This window comes from Conger conger, chromosome 8 (genome assembly GCF_963514075.1).
Source record: "Conger conger chromosome 8, fConCon1.1, whole genome shotgun sequence".
In the NCBI taxonomy this organism is placed as follows: domain Eukaryota; kingdom Metazoa; phylum Chordata; class Actinopteri; order Anguilliformes; family Congridae; genus Conger; species Conger conger.
This window is the reverse complement of record NC_083767.1, coordinates 30,055,473-30,076,082: the sequence shown is the minus strand read 5'-3', so window position 1 is coordinate 30,076,082 and position 20,610 is coordinate 30,055,473. Positions and strand designations below refer to the sequence as shown.

The following is a 20,610-nucleotide window of genomic DNA, read 5'->3' as shown; positions in this document are numbered from 1 at the left end:
TAATACCCTACAGTATCACATGATGTCCTGGATTTACCTGAGATGTTGTATCCCGAGTATGAGCTTACTAATAACAAATTAGTACTAATATATATATGTGTATGTATATATAAGAAACTCTTAACCCTCCTACCTGTAGGAATTTGGTCCTTTGTGAAGTAAAACTAGTAGTCCGATATTCAGGTTAAGTCCTGATTGCTGTGGCTGTAAATTATTATTTATATTATCTTTAGAAAGCCCTGTAGTTGGGAGTTATCTCAGGATTCTAGCATTTTGGATACACAGGAAAGTTTTGAAATCGGGCTGAAGTTAAACTGCTCGTATCACCTCCTTTATGGAAGGGGATAACTGGAGCTGCCTTCCAAACAGCAGGGATAAATGTTAGATTAAAAATGTAACCAAGCCGCCTAGCAATTGTATGGGCACTGAGACGTAAAAGGCTAGGGACAAGATGATCCTCTCCTACTGACTTCCTTGTGTTAATGCTACCCAAAACTTTATATACTTCACTATAGCCTAAATTGTTAATTTTATTTTTTAATGAATCTCTTTGCCTATTGATTCTTTGATTGTTTGCAGGAATGAAAATTGTGTGGCATTGATACTATTTATAATATGGCATGGCATAAATATGAAATATGATGTTATATAAATAAAATATGTAGTAAAATATGATGTGGTAATAAAGTGAATGTTTTTCTTTTTGATATCTACCCTATAAGAAAATACTACATTATGTCTGATGATGAGGAAAGGAGTTGGCAAAGTCAGCTGATTCCTCAGTTGAGAATGGGTTTAAGTCCATCATGATATACCCTGAAATGACCCTGACTTTGACAGTTGTCATTTTTTTTCTTCAAGCATCCTCCTTTCAGCCAGGGGTGAAAGAAGATTTCTGACACACTTCTTTGGGAACAGCAGCAGCAGTGAACTGACAAGGAGTGGGCAGTGTGACCATCTGAAATTAATATTTATTAATTTATAGTTTGCTTGCAGAAAGAGTAAACTACTGTTCTTTTCTACCTTGAATGTTTAGCCTACTTATTATTCCTAGTAAGCACCCGTAAGCACCCTGCAAATTTGCCTCCCACCTAAAGATCATGGATACATTATGCAGCTGGTTGACACCCCCAGACCTGCCCACAATCTCTCCAGACCCTCCAACAACTGTAACAACTGCTCAAAAAACTTTGAAGGCTGATTTCATTAAACCACTTCTGTCAGACACACATACTTTAATAAGCCATATCTCCAAAACGGATTGGCCAATCCCAACAATGATACCTAATTTTGTAGCTCTGATCTTCTAGTTTCCCATCAAAATAAAACGAGACAAATGAGATCTGCGCGAAGATATGCCATTTATTCGCATTTTTACTTGCACAAGTAATTTATTTATTTTTATACTCTGAGCAATACAGACCATAAACATGCACACAAAATAAATAAATAATGCAAAATTGACATGACTGCTATAAATGTTGTTTTTAGAGAGAACCTACTGTCTCGTGCTTGAACTCATGTGCAAGTCCAATGCGCATCACGCCTGTAGTTTGTACAGGGGACCTCTATGAATGCCCTTTGAGATGGCCCATATATTTGATGGGCCACGTTTAACCCTCTGCTCATGCATATACTGCAAAACATCCCTAGGAATAACACATTTAGTATAGCCTGTATGGTATATTACCAAAAATAAATATAAAATAGCAGCAATTCATGTAATAGTTGTTCTTCAGTGTGAAATATATATAAATTCATGTGTACAGCATACATACAGGTGCACTTATTTGAATGGGTTTTTGTGGATTATTTATAATGTAGCATATTGATTCGCATTCAGTTCAGTTCGCAAATGTTCTACTCCTCCTGATCTGTTTGGTAAAGCCATCCAGAGTATTTTTTGTCTGTATACCACTCTGCCTTCTACCCAGTCACTCTGTGTTTATTGGTTTGCGCGATATCAAGCAGTGGTGGTGGAAGTGGTGGAAGGGGTGAGGAAGATGGGGAATGTTGGTCTTTTTATTAGGCTTGTTTGTGGCTGGAAGAAGGCCGATATTTTGAGCTGATTTTTATCTGCCATCTTTCCTTACAATGCAAGAGAATTGTACTCCTTTCAAAAGTAGAATTTGCATACTCTTACTAGCCGCTAGTCTACTGATAAATGTCGAGAAACAGACATGTAAAAGTTAGTTTCGCAATAGCATGAAAAAACAATTTTCTTACGAACTAGCAAAATATTTCATAGGTCATGCTGGTATTTTACGGAGTTAAGATTAATAATTCACTCTCACCTCAAAGTTGGTCCCATTTGACAATGATTTAATGACAAACTATGTAATGTAAATGTAATTTTCAACCAGCAGATTCTGTTGGAAGTGATGATTGATGATGGGGGCGTTTTTTGTTAACTATCAACCACTGCAGGAAACACTGGTTTGTTAGCATTTTCTAGACACAGGATCAAGAACTATGGAAGAAAAGCTATGCAAGCTAGGGAACCACAAGCGTAAGGTACAGTAACATGAAAACAAACTTCTTCAGGTTGGCTTGAAAAGCCCCGTACATTTTCATTGTACATAGTTCACACAAGCAGCTGCGTTTTCAGTAAAATGGCCATGTAATGGGATTTTGATCTGGAGCCTGATGAAGATTTTTCTTTTTTTTTCACTTTTAAAAACCTTTCAGTATGGTCTTTAAAACCAAAATGCAAGCAGGACAGCGAGAGATGTTGAATGTCTTGTTAGGTGACGTTATGTAGTAGTTGTGTGGACATTGTTTAGTATTCCAGTTTCATACAAATATGAACTGTATTTTCGAGAGAGCTTGTTTGTAATTGACATTAACATTTAAAGCTACCGTAGAACCCGAGTTTAGCATGTACTGTAGTTGCATCCGGTTTTGAAATTATTTATAATTTTACTATGCAATAGTGCAATGTAGGGGTGTGAATGGTTAACCGGTTAACCGAAACTGATTTGTAACCGGTTTGTAAATGGTAAGCTCAGTTTAAAATAAATGCATGTTCATCACTAGGCATATTATTGCGGTTCTAAACCATTCTAAACTAACAGTCGACAAGCTTCAGTAGTTTGAGCAAGCAATCTGGCAATTTCAGGTGGTTTAAAATGCAAATACCACAGGGAAATGAATGCTACAGTATTAGAGTTATCTGTAGCTGTTGGTTGACTTATGGCTTATTGTAACGCCATGTCGTTTCTTAAGGTTCACAGAAGATCTGTGTTTATTCGTTGACATGCAAATTCAAACTACCCGCAAACTGAATGTAGCTTTCCACTATGCTGTATCTAAAAATAAACAAAGCAATACATTATTGGACAAATGTTGCAATAAATATTACAATATGTTGTCCACAAGCAATTGGTGTCCATTTCAGATGGTTAAGAATGCAAACACTGCATGGAATTGAATGCTACAGTACTATAGTTGTCAAGTATTTTTTGTGTGTTTTAATTCTGTAGATGTTAGTGCACTTATGGTTTATTCTATGGCGTTCCTTCATCCGTGTTTATTACAAAGTTGTTCATAGCAGCATATTTACAGATTACATGCCAATCAAGTCTGTCAGGCAGAAGCCATAGGGACAAGGGATGAAAACATGAAGAAGTATCATTTTAACCGATGCATTTAAAAAAATGACACACGATCGACCAGTGGACCTAAACTACAGGGATTTCTGCAACTGAGGTTACACTGCACAATGTCAATGTAAATGTAAATATTGAATTTGGCAATTAGACTGACTACCATTATCAGACTTACAATGTTTACATTTAATTATTGAGATTGAAGTTTAAAAATGCTATTATATTTCTCAGTAATTCAGTTTAAAGAAAAAAAAAAAAGATACGACCCCTAGCAGTCATAAGCAGTATCGGTTAACTGGTTAACCGTTTAAAAAATGGGATGGTAACCGGTTACATAAACTGATGATTGTCACATCACTAGTGCAATGGCATTCCTTATGATTCAGGGTTTTTAGCTCCCGTTTTCTTGCATAAACAATATCTAGCCTCATTAGATTTTAAAGTAAATGCTTAACAGGTACCTTTCATTTAAAAATGAAAAGAGTATATTAATAAACCAAATTCAAATTCAAATTTCAGCACAATTTCAGCACAAATAAAAATACAAATTACAAAGTAATTAAAAAATTTTCTCCTCAACATTGAGTGATCTGTGATTTGTTTATTTGCTATGAAGTAAAAAAGCTGGATGAACATCCTTTAGGTGTGCTGATTCCATAATCTTTGCCAGGGGTTGTATATCTAGGTAGTGTAAAAATTGAGAGAGTAATTGCAGCTTAATTGTGTCAAAACAATTTAATTCCACCTGTCACCACTGTAGAAACTGAACATTCCTCAATTATTTCCTATAGGACTTTATTTATACTTGAATATATTTGGACTTAATGGGAATATTGACAAGCTGTGAACACGCACACCATTCGAGACCAAGCCGGTCATTTTCCAGTTGATATCAATATCTCAAAAACTGTGGGAGGAGTGGACAAAAAGCCTGTAGAACATTAAGTAAAAGCTGAAAGCTAGATTGGCAGTAGTCATGATGGCACAAGTGTAATAGTGATAGTAGTAGTAATGTTAATTATCACAGTAGCAGCAGCAGTCTAAAAGTAACCAGGATTACAGTATTTTAGTAGTAGTAGTAGTAGTAGCAATCGTAGGGCTAATAATTTGGAGTGCTAATTAGTCATTCTTAATTTAATAAGGATCATTTTTGTCTCCTGTCCCTCATTCTGTGAAAAAGATAAATTATTTTTCTGAGTTGTGTTTATATCGAAACAAAGCATAACCATAGTTCAAGTTTCCATCTGGCGAGTATTTTGGTACTGTATTTACTTTCGGAAACAGATGTTAATGCAAGCTCCTCGTGATGAAGGGCACTGCTAACCCCCTACTCTCAGAGGGGTTTCAAACTATTATGGATTGGAGTGCTCACATTTGCCACCTGGTGCTGTTGTGCGAACAGCAAGTAGTGACTGGAAAAAACAACAAATATATGCACATTTGCCGCTGCCCGGCAGATCGCCTGAGGGGGGAGCACCAAATGAGTTCCATGTTACCTGGGTAGCTACAGCTTTCTCAGTTAAATAGGGTATTTAATGTTAGTGTCATGTCTAGGAAACGACGGAGTCCAAATCTTCAATTTGTCGAAAAAAATCTTCGCGAGGGAAAAGAACTGAACCCCGACTGTCATTTTTACACCCATTTCATACACCTATAACTCCTCCTCAAACCTCATTCTGGCAAATCACCCACACTGTTCTTATCGTAACACCTCCCAACACTCCTCCCACAACGTCATTGTGGCAAATTGCCAACGGTCCTTATGCTCTGCCAACTCTGTACAAAGTTCAGGGCGTTCTGCCAACTACAAACAAAGTTCAGGACTCCCCCTGTCGTCACTTCACCCCGCACCTGCTCTTGGCAAACTACCAGACCTCATAATGTTCTGGATGCCCCCCCTCTAACACACACGTCATCCATACACGTCACTCTGTATCTTTTGCTTTTATAAGACAAACTACGCAGCAGTAATCATTGAAAATATACAGACATACTAAACATTTCATTAATATTCACTTCTAATATACTTTTCTAATATACAGACATACTAAACATTTGATTAATTATTATGTTCCAAGGGAGTAAATGTATGTTTCATTCTTTGCATTCTTTGCTCTCATTTCAACAGTTTTCACTGTGGTTTCTTGCGTTTTCATAAGCTCAGCTATAATTAATGTTCTAGGTTCATTTGATTTGATAACAAGCAGCGTACATGGGATATAGTGATTATAAGTCACTTGCATTTCGATACACTTCTGGCATAAAACATTGAGAGTCCCGGAGAAATCAGCTGTAAAGTCATATCTCGCTCTGTGTCCTTGACAGTTCGAGACGCCTCCCCCCCAGCTGGCTGACTCACTGTGTAATTCTAGCACAATTTAGCAGTTAATCAGTTTGAAACTATACAGGGTACATATCATACTTTAATATGGATATATTGATACACTTTTAGCATACATCGAGCGCTTTGGAGGAACCAGCCTGCTCACTAAGGTGGAGTCTGATTTTGACTTGTGATTGTTTATCATGCTTTTAGGAGGGAGATCTTTTGTTCTGTGAATTTTCCCCTACATTAGCTTAGTAGGCTAGCTACCACCTATGTTGGGCAAATAGCTACCTAGCTTCCTCTCCTCATTGCCTTACAATGGTAATGCAGGTTCTGATCAAATCACATGCTTCTGCGAAAAATCATCTCTTAATTGAATGCACTTAATTGTATTAACAATATTCTATAAACACACTGACTGCGGAAATGTTAATGTTTTGGACCCAAGGGGCGATACCAAACTCAATCTTCACTCTTAGTTTGAACTAGGAAAGTTGATCTACACAACTGCCAATCAACAGCCAATGAGCTTGCAAAAAAGGGGCAGCTGTTTTAAGCACAGCGCACAAGTAGCATCATGGCCTGTAAAAGAACAGCACCCTGTACGCTCCATGGACATACAGTATGAGGTGGAAGGGACCCGAAGCTGGTTGAACTCTGGCAAAAACACAATTGCGGAGACACTGCCACTTACTGCATGGCTCTGCACCAGTGTCTCTACTGGTGAACTGAAATAAATGGGGGAAGACAGGATAATAATAATAGCAAAGAATATGGTAGGGTGCCTCACACTTTCTTTGCCTGCTAATGGGTTTTCCACTGCTCTGCCATTCTGATTGTGCTGAGTCTGATATCTTTCTGCAAAAGCAATTGTGTTCAACCAGTTCAACCAGCTTCCCCTTTCTTGCAAGCTCATTGGCTGTTGATTGGCAGATGTGTAGCTCAACTTTCCTAGTTCAAACTGAGATTGAAGATTTGGTGCAGACAAGTTTAGAAATATTTGTTCGTGTGGAACATGTCAAAGATGGCCAGAGAGTGGGTCCTGATCACATTTGCCTGTAACCTCCAAGATTTGTCCCAGGCTGCTAGATCCTGCCACAAATCATGTAGTTTTGAGCCTGGCATTAGTAAACACAATTTACAGAGATCAGAACGTGACACCTCCTTTCCTACATTCAGCTGCAAAGGCCTGGAATAGAAGATGTGGAGCTGCTGAAACGAGAACTGGTCCATGTGCAGAGCCTGATGGACAATATGACTCGCGCAAGAGAGGAGGAGTCTGAGCATCAGCAGCTGCAAGTTGAACACACTTCTGCTGAGGTGAATGCCTGCAATTTGCCTGCAAAACAACTTTGTCAGGTAACCTGATGGTTGCTCTTAGACATGCCTGCAAGTCAGTGTGGAATTCAGAAACATTCACATACTGTATCATACAGGACAAGAACTGCACTCAATTTATTTTGACTCTAGACATGCCATGAATTATACAATGTGGTTTAGTTAAGTTTTTATTTGGATCCTCTTTAGTTGATGCAAAGAGAGCCGAAGTTTACATTTTAAGAAAAACTGATAAGAACAAGCAAAGCAAAAAGTCTACTCAGACAAAGTAGATGTGAACATAAGCATAAGCATAATAAGTAATTTCAAGATCCCACAAAGCAAAACCAAGCACATATAGAAATGAAGGTGAAGGAAAGCTCCTAGTTAGTATTGTATCAGATAGTCTTTCAATATTTTTTATTTATTTAGGAAGGCTAGGTTAATAGTAGATGTGTGATGGCAAATTGTTCCAATATGAGATGGCTATGATCAATTCAGAGGATTGGTTCTTGGTAGTGGAAGGTCAAAATTATGTTTGCTAGCTCTTGTGTTATGCTTATGAATATCTTCCCTGTGTACCAACTGATTTGCTAAATATATACAGTCCCATCCAAAGGTATTGGAACAGCGAGGCCAATTCCTTTGTTTTTGCTATACACTGAAGACAATTGAGTTTGAGGTCAAAAGATGTACGTGAGATGACCGATCCAAGTTTCAGCTTTTATTTCCTGTTTTTTTCATTTTGCTTTGTGAAACAACTTAGAACGCATCACCTTTTGTATCAGACCACCCAATTTTTAGGTGAGCCAAAGTATTGGAACATGTGGGTGTTTTCCGGATATGTCCAGATTGATTGGTTAAACATTCAATAGTTCTGAATGTCTACTCTTGGTTTTAGCCTTGGATTTTGCCTGTGAAACTGCAACCAACATGAAGACGGGAGAGCTGTCTTTGGGAGAAAAGCAAGCCATTTTGAAGCTGAGAAAAGAGGGGAAATCGATCAGAGCCTTGTGGATAGCTTGTACAACAACTGGGAATGTCCTGAAAAAGAAAGAAACCGCAACAGACATGGAACTGGAAAACAACAGCAGTTGATGACAGAAACGTTGTGAGACCCTAAAACATAAGTCAGTGCCATCACAAACAATCTCCACAGGACAGGAATGAAGGTATCTTGATCAACCATTCAAAGAAGAGCAGAAATAGAGAGCAGCAATATAGAGGCTATACCGCAAGATACAAACTCAGTAGTCAGAATCAGAAGGCAAGATTACAATTGGCAAAGTACAGATGAGCCACAAAAGTTCTGGAACAAAGTTTTATGGAATGATGAGATCCAGATTAACCTTTACCAAAGTGATGGAAAGGCCAAAGTGTGGAGGAAAAAAAGGATCTGCTCATGATCCAAAACAAACAAGCTCATCTGTGAAGCACGGCGGAGGAAGTGTCATGGCTTGGGCTTGCATGGCTGCTTCTGGAATGTGCTCACTAATCTTTATTGATGATGTAACTCATGGTGGTAGCAACAGGATGAATTCCGAAGTGTACAAAAACATGTCTGCCAACTTACAGAGAAATGTGTCCAAATTAATTGGGAGGAACTTCATCATGCAGCAAGACAATGACCCAAAACCTACTGACAACACAAGAACTGACAAGATTTTAGACTGACCAAAGTCAATCACCAGACCTTAACCCAACTGAGCATGCATTTCACCTCCTGGAGAGGAGATTGAAGGGTAAAACCCCAACAAACAACAACTGAAAGAGGCTGCAGTGAAAAAGCCTGGAAAAGCATCAAAAAATGCTACAGTTTTGCTGTGTCAATGGGTCGCAGGCTTGATGCAGTTATCTTGCGATATATGATAATGCTATAAAAGTGAGGATTATTTACTTTCATTTACTTATACTCTCTGTTCCAATACTTTTGCTCACCAAAAAATTGGGTAAGTAGTTTAACACATCTATGTGTGTATATACCAGCTCTTGTCTCATGTTCATCTTTTATCTCAGCCCCAAATGTATTCAGTTTATTGCAAAAACAAAATAATTGGTTTTGCTGTTCCAGTACTTTTGGAGGGGACAGTAGGTGATTACGTTTCTGATTTAAAAAGTCTTGTCTAAAGAATATATATGTAAGATATGTTGTGTTTAGATTATGGCCTTAGAGAGAGGACCAGGGTAATTGGATGGGGCAAGATTATATTGCTTCTAAGAATGCTGAACCACTCTCATACACCAATCTAGGCCTGCAATCTATGAGCCTGACCTGTCACTGAAGAAACTCCAGGACCAGGGCTGGGCCCTCCATGAATGTCCTTTTCCCCCCCGCTTTAAGTTTGAATGCAATTTGTAATATTCAATTGAAATCATTCATTGAATGCCTAATGATTGTTGAAACTGGACAGTTGAAATCTACATGACAGATTCAAGCAGAAACCAACGTGGTGCAATTTGGTTTTATTATACAGAATATGTAGATGGTGATTGTGACTGCCCAGATTTAACAATTATTTGTCTACAAATATCTCTTGTTGGAAGCAAAAAAAAAAAAAAAAAGTATTTCTTTGTTAGAGGTACTCAGTAGCTGGATTACCTCCGAAAACGTTCATGTTTAGTGTATTTAAAAAGAGGCTAAAACCATTAATCTTTTCATTATAATATAATGGTATTTAGCCCTGCTTTCAACAAGGTCAAATGAATTAGTAATTGCATTGTCTTAGATGGGGTAGTTCTGGCCATAAATGAGTATGACCCCCCCTTCTATACCTTAACTCGGCATAACCCAATAGACCAGTCCGGCAACACGTCACTGCCATAGCCACGCCCCTTCTCAAGGGTAAGTCTAACACTACGGGAATAGAATATTTTACCTAAATTAGCTATATCTTTTGACAACAATATCCAATTTTTTTTATTAGTAGTATTTTCAGCATTTCCATACCAAGTTTACAATGAGTTGAGAACGAGAGCTTTGTTTGCTACCTGCTCCAGTCTGCATCCAGTCTGCATCTGCTCTAGTTTGGCAGTGCACTGACTTTATGTTAAATCACTTAAACACATTCTCATCGGATCGATCGATAGACAGACAAACAGCAGTGGATTGTATCACTTGGTTATTTATATCAATCTAAATTAATTTGACACACTCTATCAATATATCACAATCTATACAAATGATATACAAGACACAGAGCTAGTTAGTGTACCGCCGGACTTGGCAATAGAGCAGGTGTCAAACAAAGCTCTCGTTCTCAAAAACTACTCATCGTAAAAATGACAACTTATGGAATGGTATGGAAATGCTCCAAATACTTCCAGCTTGTCTGACCTATATAAAAAAATATATATATTGGATATTGTTGTCAAAAGATAAAGCTAATTTAGGCAAAATATCCTATTTCCGCCGTGTTATACTTCCCTCGAGAAGGGGCGTGTACGTGTACAAAGTACCCGGATTCGCTGGTCTGCTCTGTCAGGGGCACGCATCCTAGGGTAGCTTGGCTAAGGTATTTAAGATGGCTGGAGGAACAGGCTTGTGTGTTAGAATCTGGATCTTTGGATTTTCTTTTTTATTTTGGGACTGCTTCCTGGGATAATACTCTGGCAAGGTCTGGCTTATTACTCTGGCAAGGTCGGGCTTATCTGTTTCTCTCACTCTTTTCTGCTATTTACAGTTTAATGTCTTGTCGAATGTCTCCTGTTTTGTAAATTAGAAGTAGTGAGCCTACAAACTGACTTTTCAAAGAATTTGGCGATTTCATTGATAACTGTAATTTCCAATAATAATAATTAACTTAAATCACGTAACATATTTTATATGTTGGTAAGTGAGGGGTTCTAGCACACAATACCAGTTGTGTTCAGTATTCAGAGTGCTGAACAGTTTAACCAGGGCATTGATTGTTGGAATTTCTGGATTCAGAAGATAAACGTATTATACTTAATCCTGGCTTCCCCAACATGCATTTCTCCACATAAATCCATGAGAGGCAAGAGTGCATTGAAGCAACATTAGTTCTTCTTGTGCAGCCTCTTGCCAACCTGGCTCTCTTTTGCGCAAACAATTTTACAATATCCTTTTTGGATGGCAAGGACCAAATGTGGGACAAGTGATTGAATTACTTTATTAATTACATAGCTAATGGGAGCACTGTCTTATGACAGCAATACTTCTGCCCATATTGGTCACAATTCTGTCAATTTGATCGGCCTATGATAGTTACACCTAGCAATTTTGTTTTGTAACCAGTTGTACAGGTTCTTGTGCCACCTCTAGGTCTAGTTGCAGATCTTTATCCAAGCTATGTCTTGTTACAAAAAAACATACCCTTGGTCTGAGATACAATTAATGAATTTGTCACATGAAACAATTAATTATTTGTTTCATGTGACCCATTCACAAACCAGGTCAATTCTTTTGACAGAACTTGGTTAAGTTATATTAGAGAGAGGAGTCATCAGCATATAATATAATGCTTGCCTTATTAATTACAGAGATCATTTGTGAATATTGAAAAAAGGAGTGGACCAAGGCAGCTTCCTTGGGGAACGCCACAGTTTTAAATGTATGGTATTTGACAGAACACCATTATAAAACACTCTCTGTCTTCTATATGGTATGTAGCTCTCAAGCCAAGCTGTGGCTTGAACCCATAGCACCTGCGTTTGCCAATCAAAAGATTGTGATCTGTTTTTCCTGTATGGATTCTGGAACACGGTAGTTTATTGATTATTTTTCTCAAAATATTTTTGTATCTGTACAATTACAATTCTTTCCATCAATTACTGATGACTGGAAGTGTACTTATGGGCATACTGTTCAAGACAACTTTCATATCCTTCCATATTGGAAGAATTTTTGCTTCCTTCCAGCTTTCAGGACACTGCTCACTTTTCAAACATCGATTTAGTATGTGACAAATTGGGCTAGCAACAATATTAGCTGTTATATTTAGCAGCTTACCATCAAGGTTGTCTGTTTCAGAGGGCTTGTCAATAGGGGTAGAAAAATTGCTTAAATCTCTTTCTATCATGCTTATTTGGCGGAAATCAAATTCACAATTTTTTCGGTAATTTAATTCACTGCATACAATTTTGAGCCATTTACTGGATTCATGCCCTTCCATCGATCCATCCATTATCTTAACCCGCTTATCCTGAACAGGAGCCTATCCCGGCATACATTGGGCGAAAGGCACGAATACACCCTGGACAGGTCGCCAGTCCATCGCAGGGCACACAGACTATTCACTCACACACTTATACCTATGGGCAATTTAGACTCTCCAATCAGCCTAACCTGGATGTCTTTGGACTGTGGGAGGAAACTGGATTATCCGGAGGAAACCCACACAGACACGGGGAGAACATGCAAACTCTGCACAGAGAGGCCCCAGCCGACGGGGATTTGAACCCAGGACCTCCTTGCTGTGAGGCGGCAGTGCTACCCACTGCACCATCCGTGCTGCCGGATTCATGCCCTTTGTTAGTTTATCTACTTTTCTTTTCAAGAAAACATTAAAATAATTTGCCATTTCTATTGGCTTTGTTAAAGGTGCAATAGCTACATTTTGAATAAAGTCACAACAAATGGCTTATGCAATAAGTTATGAATCCGAACAGACTAAGTTGGACATGTAGTCTTTAATAAGAATGGTACTCCATAATAGAACAACCTAGCTGTCTGGTGCTGGCTAAAACATTAACAGTAATGTAAACATGAATTACTTCAAGCTACTATGTCATGGTTAGAATCGGGCTAATGTAAGGTGCTTATATCTTTGGCTGTCCTCATTTCACCACCACCTCCCATCAGACTACAAAGCGCAGGCTGATCTTTGTAGGGAGGGCAAAATGGAGCTTTAGAATGAAGACGTGAATGTGCACGTAAACTCAGCAATGAATTTGTCTCGGAAGACGTACTTTGTCCACTTTTTAACTTCACAGCAGAGTAGGCATCGTAGTTTTTTTTTTATTATTATTTTTTTTTTTACTGAATTACTGAGAAATTTAATAGCATTTTCAAACTTTATTTTAGGCCATCACAATAGTTAAATGTCAGCATTGTAAGTCTGATAATAGTAAGTTAGCCTAATTGCCAAATTCAATATTTACATTGACATTGTGCAGTGTAACCTCAGAGTTGCAGAAATCCCCGTAGCTTATGTCCACTGGTCGATCGTGTGTAATTTTTTTTAATGCATCGGTTAAAATGATAATTTTTCATGTTTCCATCCCTCGTTCCTAGGGCTTCTGCCTGACGGACTTGATTGGCATGTAATCTGTAATCTATATCCTGCTGTGAACAACTGTGTTACAGACAGGGCTGTGCATTCAAAATTCCGTGGCCACACAATATTTGGCTGATCGAATATAACACCGGGTCTATTTTACCATCGGCGACTGATTTAATGATTTTACTTTCCTGCCTATACAGGTCTCTGTACAATTTGATATATTTTAATGTAACGCTAAACTTGCATTTTATATGGCGTGTGAATTGTGGCGGTGAGATTAACGTGTCCATTTTTCGTGGAAAGTGGGGAATTTTCGTTTTCAATATCCGAAGGATAAATAGCTTGAATGATGATGTATTGCTTTATTTATTTTTATGCAGATAATCTACATAAAAAGCGATGTTCAGTTTGCCATTAGTTAGAATTTGCATGTCAACGAATAAACACGGATGAAGAAATGCCATAGAATAAACTATAAGTGAGCTAACATCTACAGATTTAAAACACACAAAAATATTTGACAGCTATAGTAGCCTACTGTAGCATTCAATTCCATGCGGTGTCTGCATTCTTAACCCTCTGGAATGGACACCGATTGCTTGTGGACAGCGTATTGTAATATTTAGTGCAACATTTGTCCAATGATATATTGCTTTGTTTATTTGTAGATACAGCATAGTGGAAAGCTACGTTCAGTTTGCGGGTAGTTTGAATTTGCGTGTAAACAAAGATCTTCTGTGAACTTTAAGAAACTACATAACGTTACAATAAGTCAACCAACAGCTACGGAAATTATTTGATAACTCTAATACTGTAGCATTCAATTCCCTGTGGCATTTTAAACCCCCTGAAATTGCCAGATTGCTTGCTCAAACTACTGAAGCTTGCCGATTGCCAGTTTAGAATAGTTTAGAACCGCAATAATATGCCCTAGTGATGAACATGCATTTATTTTAAACTGAGCTTACCATTTCACATGCTAGTGAGTTGGTAACCTTTAATGATCCCCATGTGAGGTTAGCATGATGTAGCTAGCACAAGTGAATAGCAATAACACATGAAATGTGTTGCTTAATAGTACTTGGTCATTCAAACCATAAAAATGAAAGCATTCGGTTTCAGTCAACGGCAATGGGACTTTGGACTTATAAGGCGGGACATACCGAGTGTCCAGCGAAAATATTGACCTGGACGTTTTTCAGAATTCTGACAGTTCAAACTGCCACCAACTGTTATATATGAGCATGTAAAGTCATAAACGTATGTAAACCAGTAAGAACCATGTTGTCACCGTTTTCGAACCACATAAATGTAAACAATGGAATGTTCAGTGAATCCTGTCTGTTTTTCTGCTCTTATCATTGATGGAATGCTGGAAAATGAGCGATTAAAAGCCACAAAAACAGTCATTTTGTCACATTAAAATTCCACATAAGCACAATTATTGTCCGCAACATGTTAATTTAAGGTTAAACTGATATTTGAATCATATTCGTATTGATTTCCGGAAATACATTTTTTGGTTGTCCTCCCTAATATTAGGCTTGACTATATTTAACTAATAAATGTCTATTTTCCCCAACACACATGGAGCCTCTGTGTCTAATTTAGTAATGTTATTCATTAATAATAATAATAATAATAATAATAATAATAATAATGGATTTAATTTATAATGCACTTTCCATTCGAGAATCTCAAAGTGCTACAGGAGTCAAAAACATCAGAGAATACAAATAAAAATAAAAATAACTAAAAACAGCTAAATAAAACAGCAGTATCCAGACATCATCATCACTAAAACTAAAAATGTGGGTAGGCTCTTCCAAATAGGTGGGTCTTAAGACCGCTCTTGAAAGAGTCGACTGACTGTGGTGCTCTTAGGTGGGCAGGGAGGGCATTCCACAGTTCAGGGGCGACAGAACAGAAGGCCCGGCCTCCCATAGTGACCAGCTTAGTCCTGGTGGGTTTGAGGAGGTAAGTGTTTGATGAGCGGAGACTGCGGGTGGGGGGCTGAGTCTTGACCAGCTCCTTGAGGTAGGGGGGTGCGTTGCCATGGACGCATTGGTAGGTCAGCAGGGAGATTTTAAATTCTGTACGGGAGGAGATGGGGAGCCAGTGTAGTGAGTGGAGGATGGGAGTGATGTGATCATGTTTGCGCACTCTCATCAGGATCCTAGCAGCACTGTTCTGGATGTATTGAAGCTTTTGAAGGCTCTTGCTTGGAATCCCGATGAGAAGTGCGTTGCAGTAGTCGAGCCTGGAGGAGACGAAGGCGTGGACTAATTTTTCAGCATCCTGCAGAGACAGAGTGGGGCGGAGTTTGGCTATGTTTTTGAGGTGGAAGAAGGATGTTTTACAGAGGTGTTTGATGTGGGCCTCGTAGTTGAGGTGGGGGTCCATTCTGACACGCAGGTTGGTGATGACCGATGACAGTGGGATAGCCTGGCCAGAAAAGGTGATGCATGTAATGGGGGATGAGTTGACCTGGTGTGGGGTGCCGATGAGGATGGCTTCTGTTTTGCCGCTGTTCAAGTGCAGGAAGTGTTGTTTCATCCACGCCTTGATCTCCTCCAGGCAGATGGTGAGTGTGGATGAGGGTGACTGTGCTGATGATGGGTCCAGTTTAATGTAGAGCTGTGTGTCATCAGCATAGCAATGGAAAGCCAATCCATGCCTGCTGATGACACGGCCGAGGGGAAGCATGTACAGTGTGAATAGGGTAGGGCCGAGTACAGATCCTTGGGGGACACCACAGGTGACAGGCTGGGTCTGGGATTTAGCACCTCCCAAGGAGATGCACTCGGTTCTTTCGGAGAGGTATGATTTGAACCAGTCCAGAGTGGTATTGCGGAGTCCAATGGTGGAGTGAAGGCGGTGTAGGAGGATGGTGTGATCGACGGTATCAAAAGCGGCTGTGAGATCCAGGAGGATGAGGAGGGAAGGAGAGCCAGCATCAGCTGCCATGAGAAGGTCGTTGGTGACCCTGACCAGTGCTGTTTCAGTGCTGTGGGCGGAGCGGAAACCGGACTGAAATTTTTCGGCAAGGTTATTGCTGTTCAGGTGATGTTGTAGCTGGGTGGCGACTATTTTCTCCAGGACCTTGGAGAGGAACGGGAGGTTGGAGATGGGTCTGTAGTTTGCATGAAGTTCCGGGTCTAGGGTGGGTTTTTTGAGAAGGGGAGTGATAATGGCCATTTTCAGAGCTGGTGGGACGTGGCCAGACTGTAGGGAGTGGTTAATGGCTTCTGTGATCAAGGGGCTTATGGCTTTGATGTGCAGTTTGACCAGGGCTGTGGGAAGGGGGTCCAAGGAGCAGGTGGAAGGCTTCATTCGGCCGATGGTGTCCTCAACCTCTTGCTGCGTGGTGGGAGAAAAACAGCAGAGAGGCTGGGAAGGCCCAGGCTGTGGGCTAACAGTCGGCCCGGATGAAGAAGGGGGGGCGGAGAGGGAGGAACGAATGTTTTCAACTTTTGTTCTGAAGAACGCAAGAAATTCGTTACACTGTTCTATTGTGGCTGCTCTGTTTGTGGGGGTTTGTGGTTTTAAGAAGTGGTCTATGGTTGAGAAGAGCTGTTTTGAGTTGCCAGGGGTGTTGTTAATGATGTTAGAGAAGAAGTTAGCCTGTGTCTCACTGAGTGCCTTTGAATAGGCCTTTTGATGGTCCCTGTAGGCCAGTTTGTGGACCGTTAGTCCAGAGGCAATATGACGCCGCTCAAGGACACGCCCAGCCGTCTTCTTTTTTCGTAGCTCACTGGTGAACCATGGAGCTGAGCGAGAGAAGGTAACGGATCGAGTTTGTAGTGGGGCATGGGTGTCCAGGAGACTGCTCAGGGATGAGTTGTAGAATGCCACTGATTCAGTGGCTGATGAATGGGTGGCAGAGGAGAGAAGGTTGAGGTCTGCAGTCAGGGTGTCTGGGTTAATGTTTTTTAGGCTTCTAAAATGAATTTGACGTTTGGGTTTAGTGTGGGAGGGGGGAAATGGCAGGATGAAGGAAATGACCTTGTGGTCGGACACGCCCATTTCATAGGCGACCAGATTGCTGACCGGGGCGGTGTCAGTGATGACCAAATCCAGTGTGTGGCCCTTCCTGTGTGTGGAGACATGGACCTGTTGTGAGAGGTTGAGGGAGTCGATGAGTTGCAGGAATTCAGATGCAAAGGGGCAGGAGGGGTTGTCAACATGGATGTTGGCGTCTCCGAGGATTATTATGTTTGAGGATGAGGTGCAGAGTGTTGTGAGAAGGTCGTGGATTTCGGCGATGAAGACAGAATTTGGTTTAAGTTTGGGTGGCCGGTAGATAAGTACTATTGTCATATGGAAAGGTGGTTTACATTGAACAGCAAGGCATTCAAATGAGGATGGTGGGGGGAGGGGGAGGGATGATATTTCCAGCTCATCCTTATGGAAAATGGCTAGGCCGCCACCCCGACCAGTACTGCGGGCTTTCTGGATATAGCAGTAACCAGGTGGACAGGCTGCATTCAGGCTTGAAAAGACTTCAGGCTGATGCCAGGTTTCGGTGAGACACATGACGTCTAAGCCCTTATCCATAATATGATCACAGATGAGTGGAGCTTTAAGTGTGAGGGATTGAGTATTAAAAAGCTCTATTTTGATTGTTGGTAAAGTGGTGAATTTCTGTATGGGGATGAGTACGCGGAAATCCACTCCACGTTTTCCATAATGCTGCCAGGGCTGTGGCAATCTTGCGGTGTTTCCAAGGCTACAAGCTCTGAAGGCGACAGTGTTCTGATGACGTAGAACAGATGCGACGGGGCGCTCAGCTGAGCGGATGGATGGTATGTTGTGGCCGGGCTGGGAGTAAACAAACTGACGACGGGTGCTTCTGTGGATGTAACGTGGTCGGCGAAGAAGTCTTAGATTTTTTATGACTGAAACACACGCTGGAATTGTGTGATTGTTCAGCTCTCGGAGGCGTGAGATGGGGTATTGCAGCATAATTTCAGGAAAATGGAGGCCCTGGATGTTGTTAGCCGATAGCCAAGCTAGCCAGGCTAGCCATGGAGCGCTGGAGGCTAGCTGTGGAGGTTTGTTGCGGTCCAAGGCAGACGTGGCCCGACCACTTTAGCCTCACGATGCCACGACGCTGAGAAGAGCCGAGAGCTGGGTCGCGGTGGAAGGTTGGAGGTAATCCATTGCTCCGGAGAGTGGAGAACTGGAACCAGCAGATGTCTGAGGTAGGCAGAGTCGTCCGGTTTGTAGTAACAGCAATCAGAGGAAATATGGCTTGCTGGTGGCCATAGAGTCGCCGAGAGAAGAGGGCTAAAAGATTAACTTTTAAAACTAACTTTAATACTTGAATAAAAGGTAGGAAAAAAATAAATAAAGTACATAGGTCTGGTGGAGAAGCGGTGAACAATCAGCGCCTGCGTCCTCTCCCACATCCCATTCATTCATGGTTTATTTGTATCAGCATTACATAACAATCAATATGTGTTGCTGGCTAACTTTAACCTAGCTGAAGGGTAAAGTTGGATTGAGTGTTCAATAATGTTCACGTCATCTGTTAACATTGAGTTACCTAGATCTACTAGTTTGGTGGAAATTTATGAACTTACATGCTTTAAGCCACATTGTTAATTTCATACAAATATATGCTGATAAGATAAGTATCAAAATACTGTTGATTTTGTCTTCTGCTGCTGCAATGTTTGGAACTTTTGAGACTCCACGATCCACCATTGCTCTAAAGTGGTCCCATTGGTGTGAATGGAGTTGAAGCAATTCTCTCTTTCTATGGCTCTGGTGACTAATGCTTGTAATTGCCATTGTTGTTTCATTTTCCTCATATGGCCTATGTTTTGTGGAATTGTGGACACAGTGTGATTCTTTTCACTCCCTTCCAGCTGCAGGCCAAGCTGCTTGAGGCAGAGCATCAGCTGGAGGAGGTGCAGGGCCGTCTGAAGGAACAGAGACAACTCTCTGGTGAGAAGCTGAAGGGCCGTGAGCAGCAGGTGGCAGAACTGCAACTTGAACTTTCACGCATTGAGGAGCAGGTATATTCCAACACCAGATTTAAGTATAAAGGTAAAGATGCTGACTACATCTGTTGTGGAGCATATTAAGACTTATTACAGTTTTATAGAGAACGTGAACTATTAAGCTATGTATATGGGAGTCTTGCATAAGTGAATTTCATTTGTGCCATTTGTTTTGAGGGGGGACACAAAAAACAGATGCCCCCCCCCCAATCATGGCAATGTTCAATAAAACAAATGCTGATTGTGAATGAAACTGTCATTTGCACAGCTGAAGGAGAATGAAAGCAAATCCTTGGAATTGCAGCACCAGCTGGACAAGGCCCGGCAGAGCCAACAGGAGGTCCAGGCTCTGCACCAGGGCACCAACGACAAGCTGAGGGAAGCCCAGGTACCAGTTCATAGTAGTTATGCACAGTATGGCCATATACACTCACTTTATTAGGTATTTATTACTTATTTTTGTACTTCTTAGTCTATTGCTGTTGTAGCCTATCCACTTAAGACGTTTGACGCATTGTGTGTTCAGAGATGCCACTGTTGTAATGTGTGGTTATCTGTGTTACTGTCAGCTTTGACCAGTCTGACCCTTCTCCCCTGACCTCGCTCATTTTTTGTTTTTCAAACCATTGTCTGCAAACTCTAGCAACTGTTGTGCATGAACATCCTAGGAGATCAGCAGTTTATGAGATAATCAAACCACCCTGTGTGGTACCAACAATTGTTCCACGGTAAAAGTGACTTAGTGTTATGGGAATGCCGGTAAAGGATCCAAATGCAGACCAGAAATGGAGCGCAAAAACAGGGTTCATTAAGTCCTCAAAAATCGACAACGCACAACAGCCGACCACAGGAATAAAAAGTAAAACACAAAAATCCAAAGCTCAGAAGTTACAGGAAACGTGGAACAAAAATATTCTCCAAAAATCAGGACAAGTAAAACACAAAAATCCAAAGCTCAGAAGTTACAGGGAACGTGAACAAAAATATTCTCCAAAAATTCAGAACTAAAAAAATCCAACCAAAAAATAATTTACTAGGAACAAAAAGTAATACAAACAGAACGGCAAAAAGGTAAGCAGAGCAACAAGTTTAGATAGTGTATCTCACCA

General features: G+C 40.4%; 1 protein-coding gene across 8 annotated transcripts in view; it reads left to right on the top strand.

Moving 5' to 3' along the window:
• Positions 1-20,610, top strand: part of eea1 (early endosome antigen 1) — a 155,471-nt gene that overhangs the window by 54,279 nt on the left and 80,582 nt on the right. For 7 of the 8 annotated variants that reach the window (XR_009709458.1, XM_061253299.1, XM_061253296.1 and 4 more), the window contains 3 exons: positions 7,114-7,293; positions 19,367-19,516; positions 19,770-19,889. Coding sequence is in view for 7 of the 8 variants with exons in the window: in XM_061253299.1 (XP_061109283.1) it covers positions 7,114-7,293; positions 19,367-19,516; positions 19,770-19,889 (450 nt within the window). In the remaining variant the exon portion in view is untranslated. The remainder of the gene's footprint in view (positions 1-7,113; positions 7,294-19,366; positions 19,517-19,769; positions 19,890-20,610) is intronic. The other variant, XM_061253295.1, reaches the window with a different exon arrangement.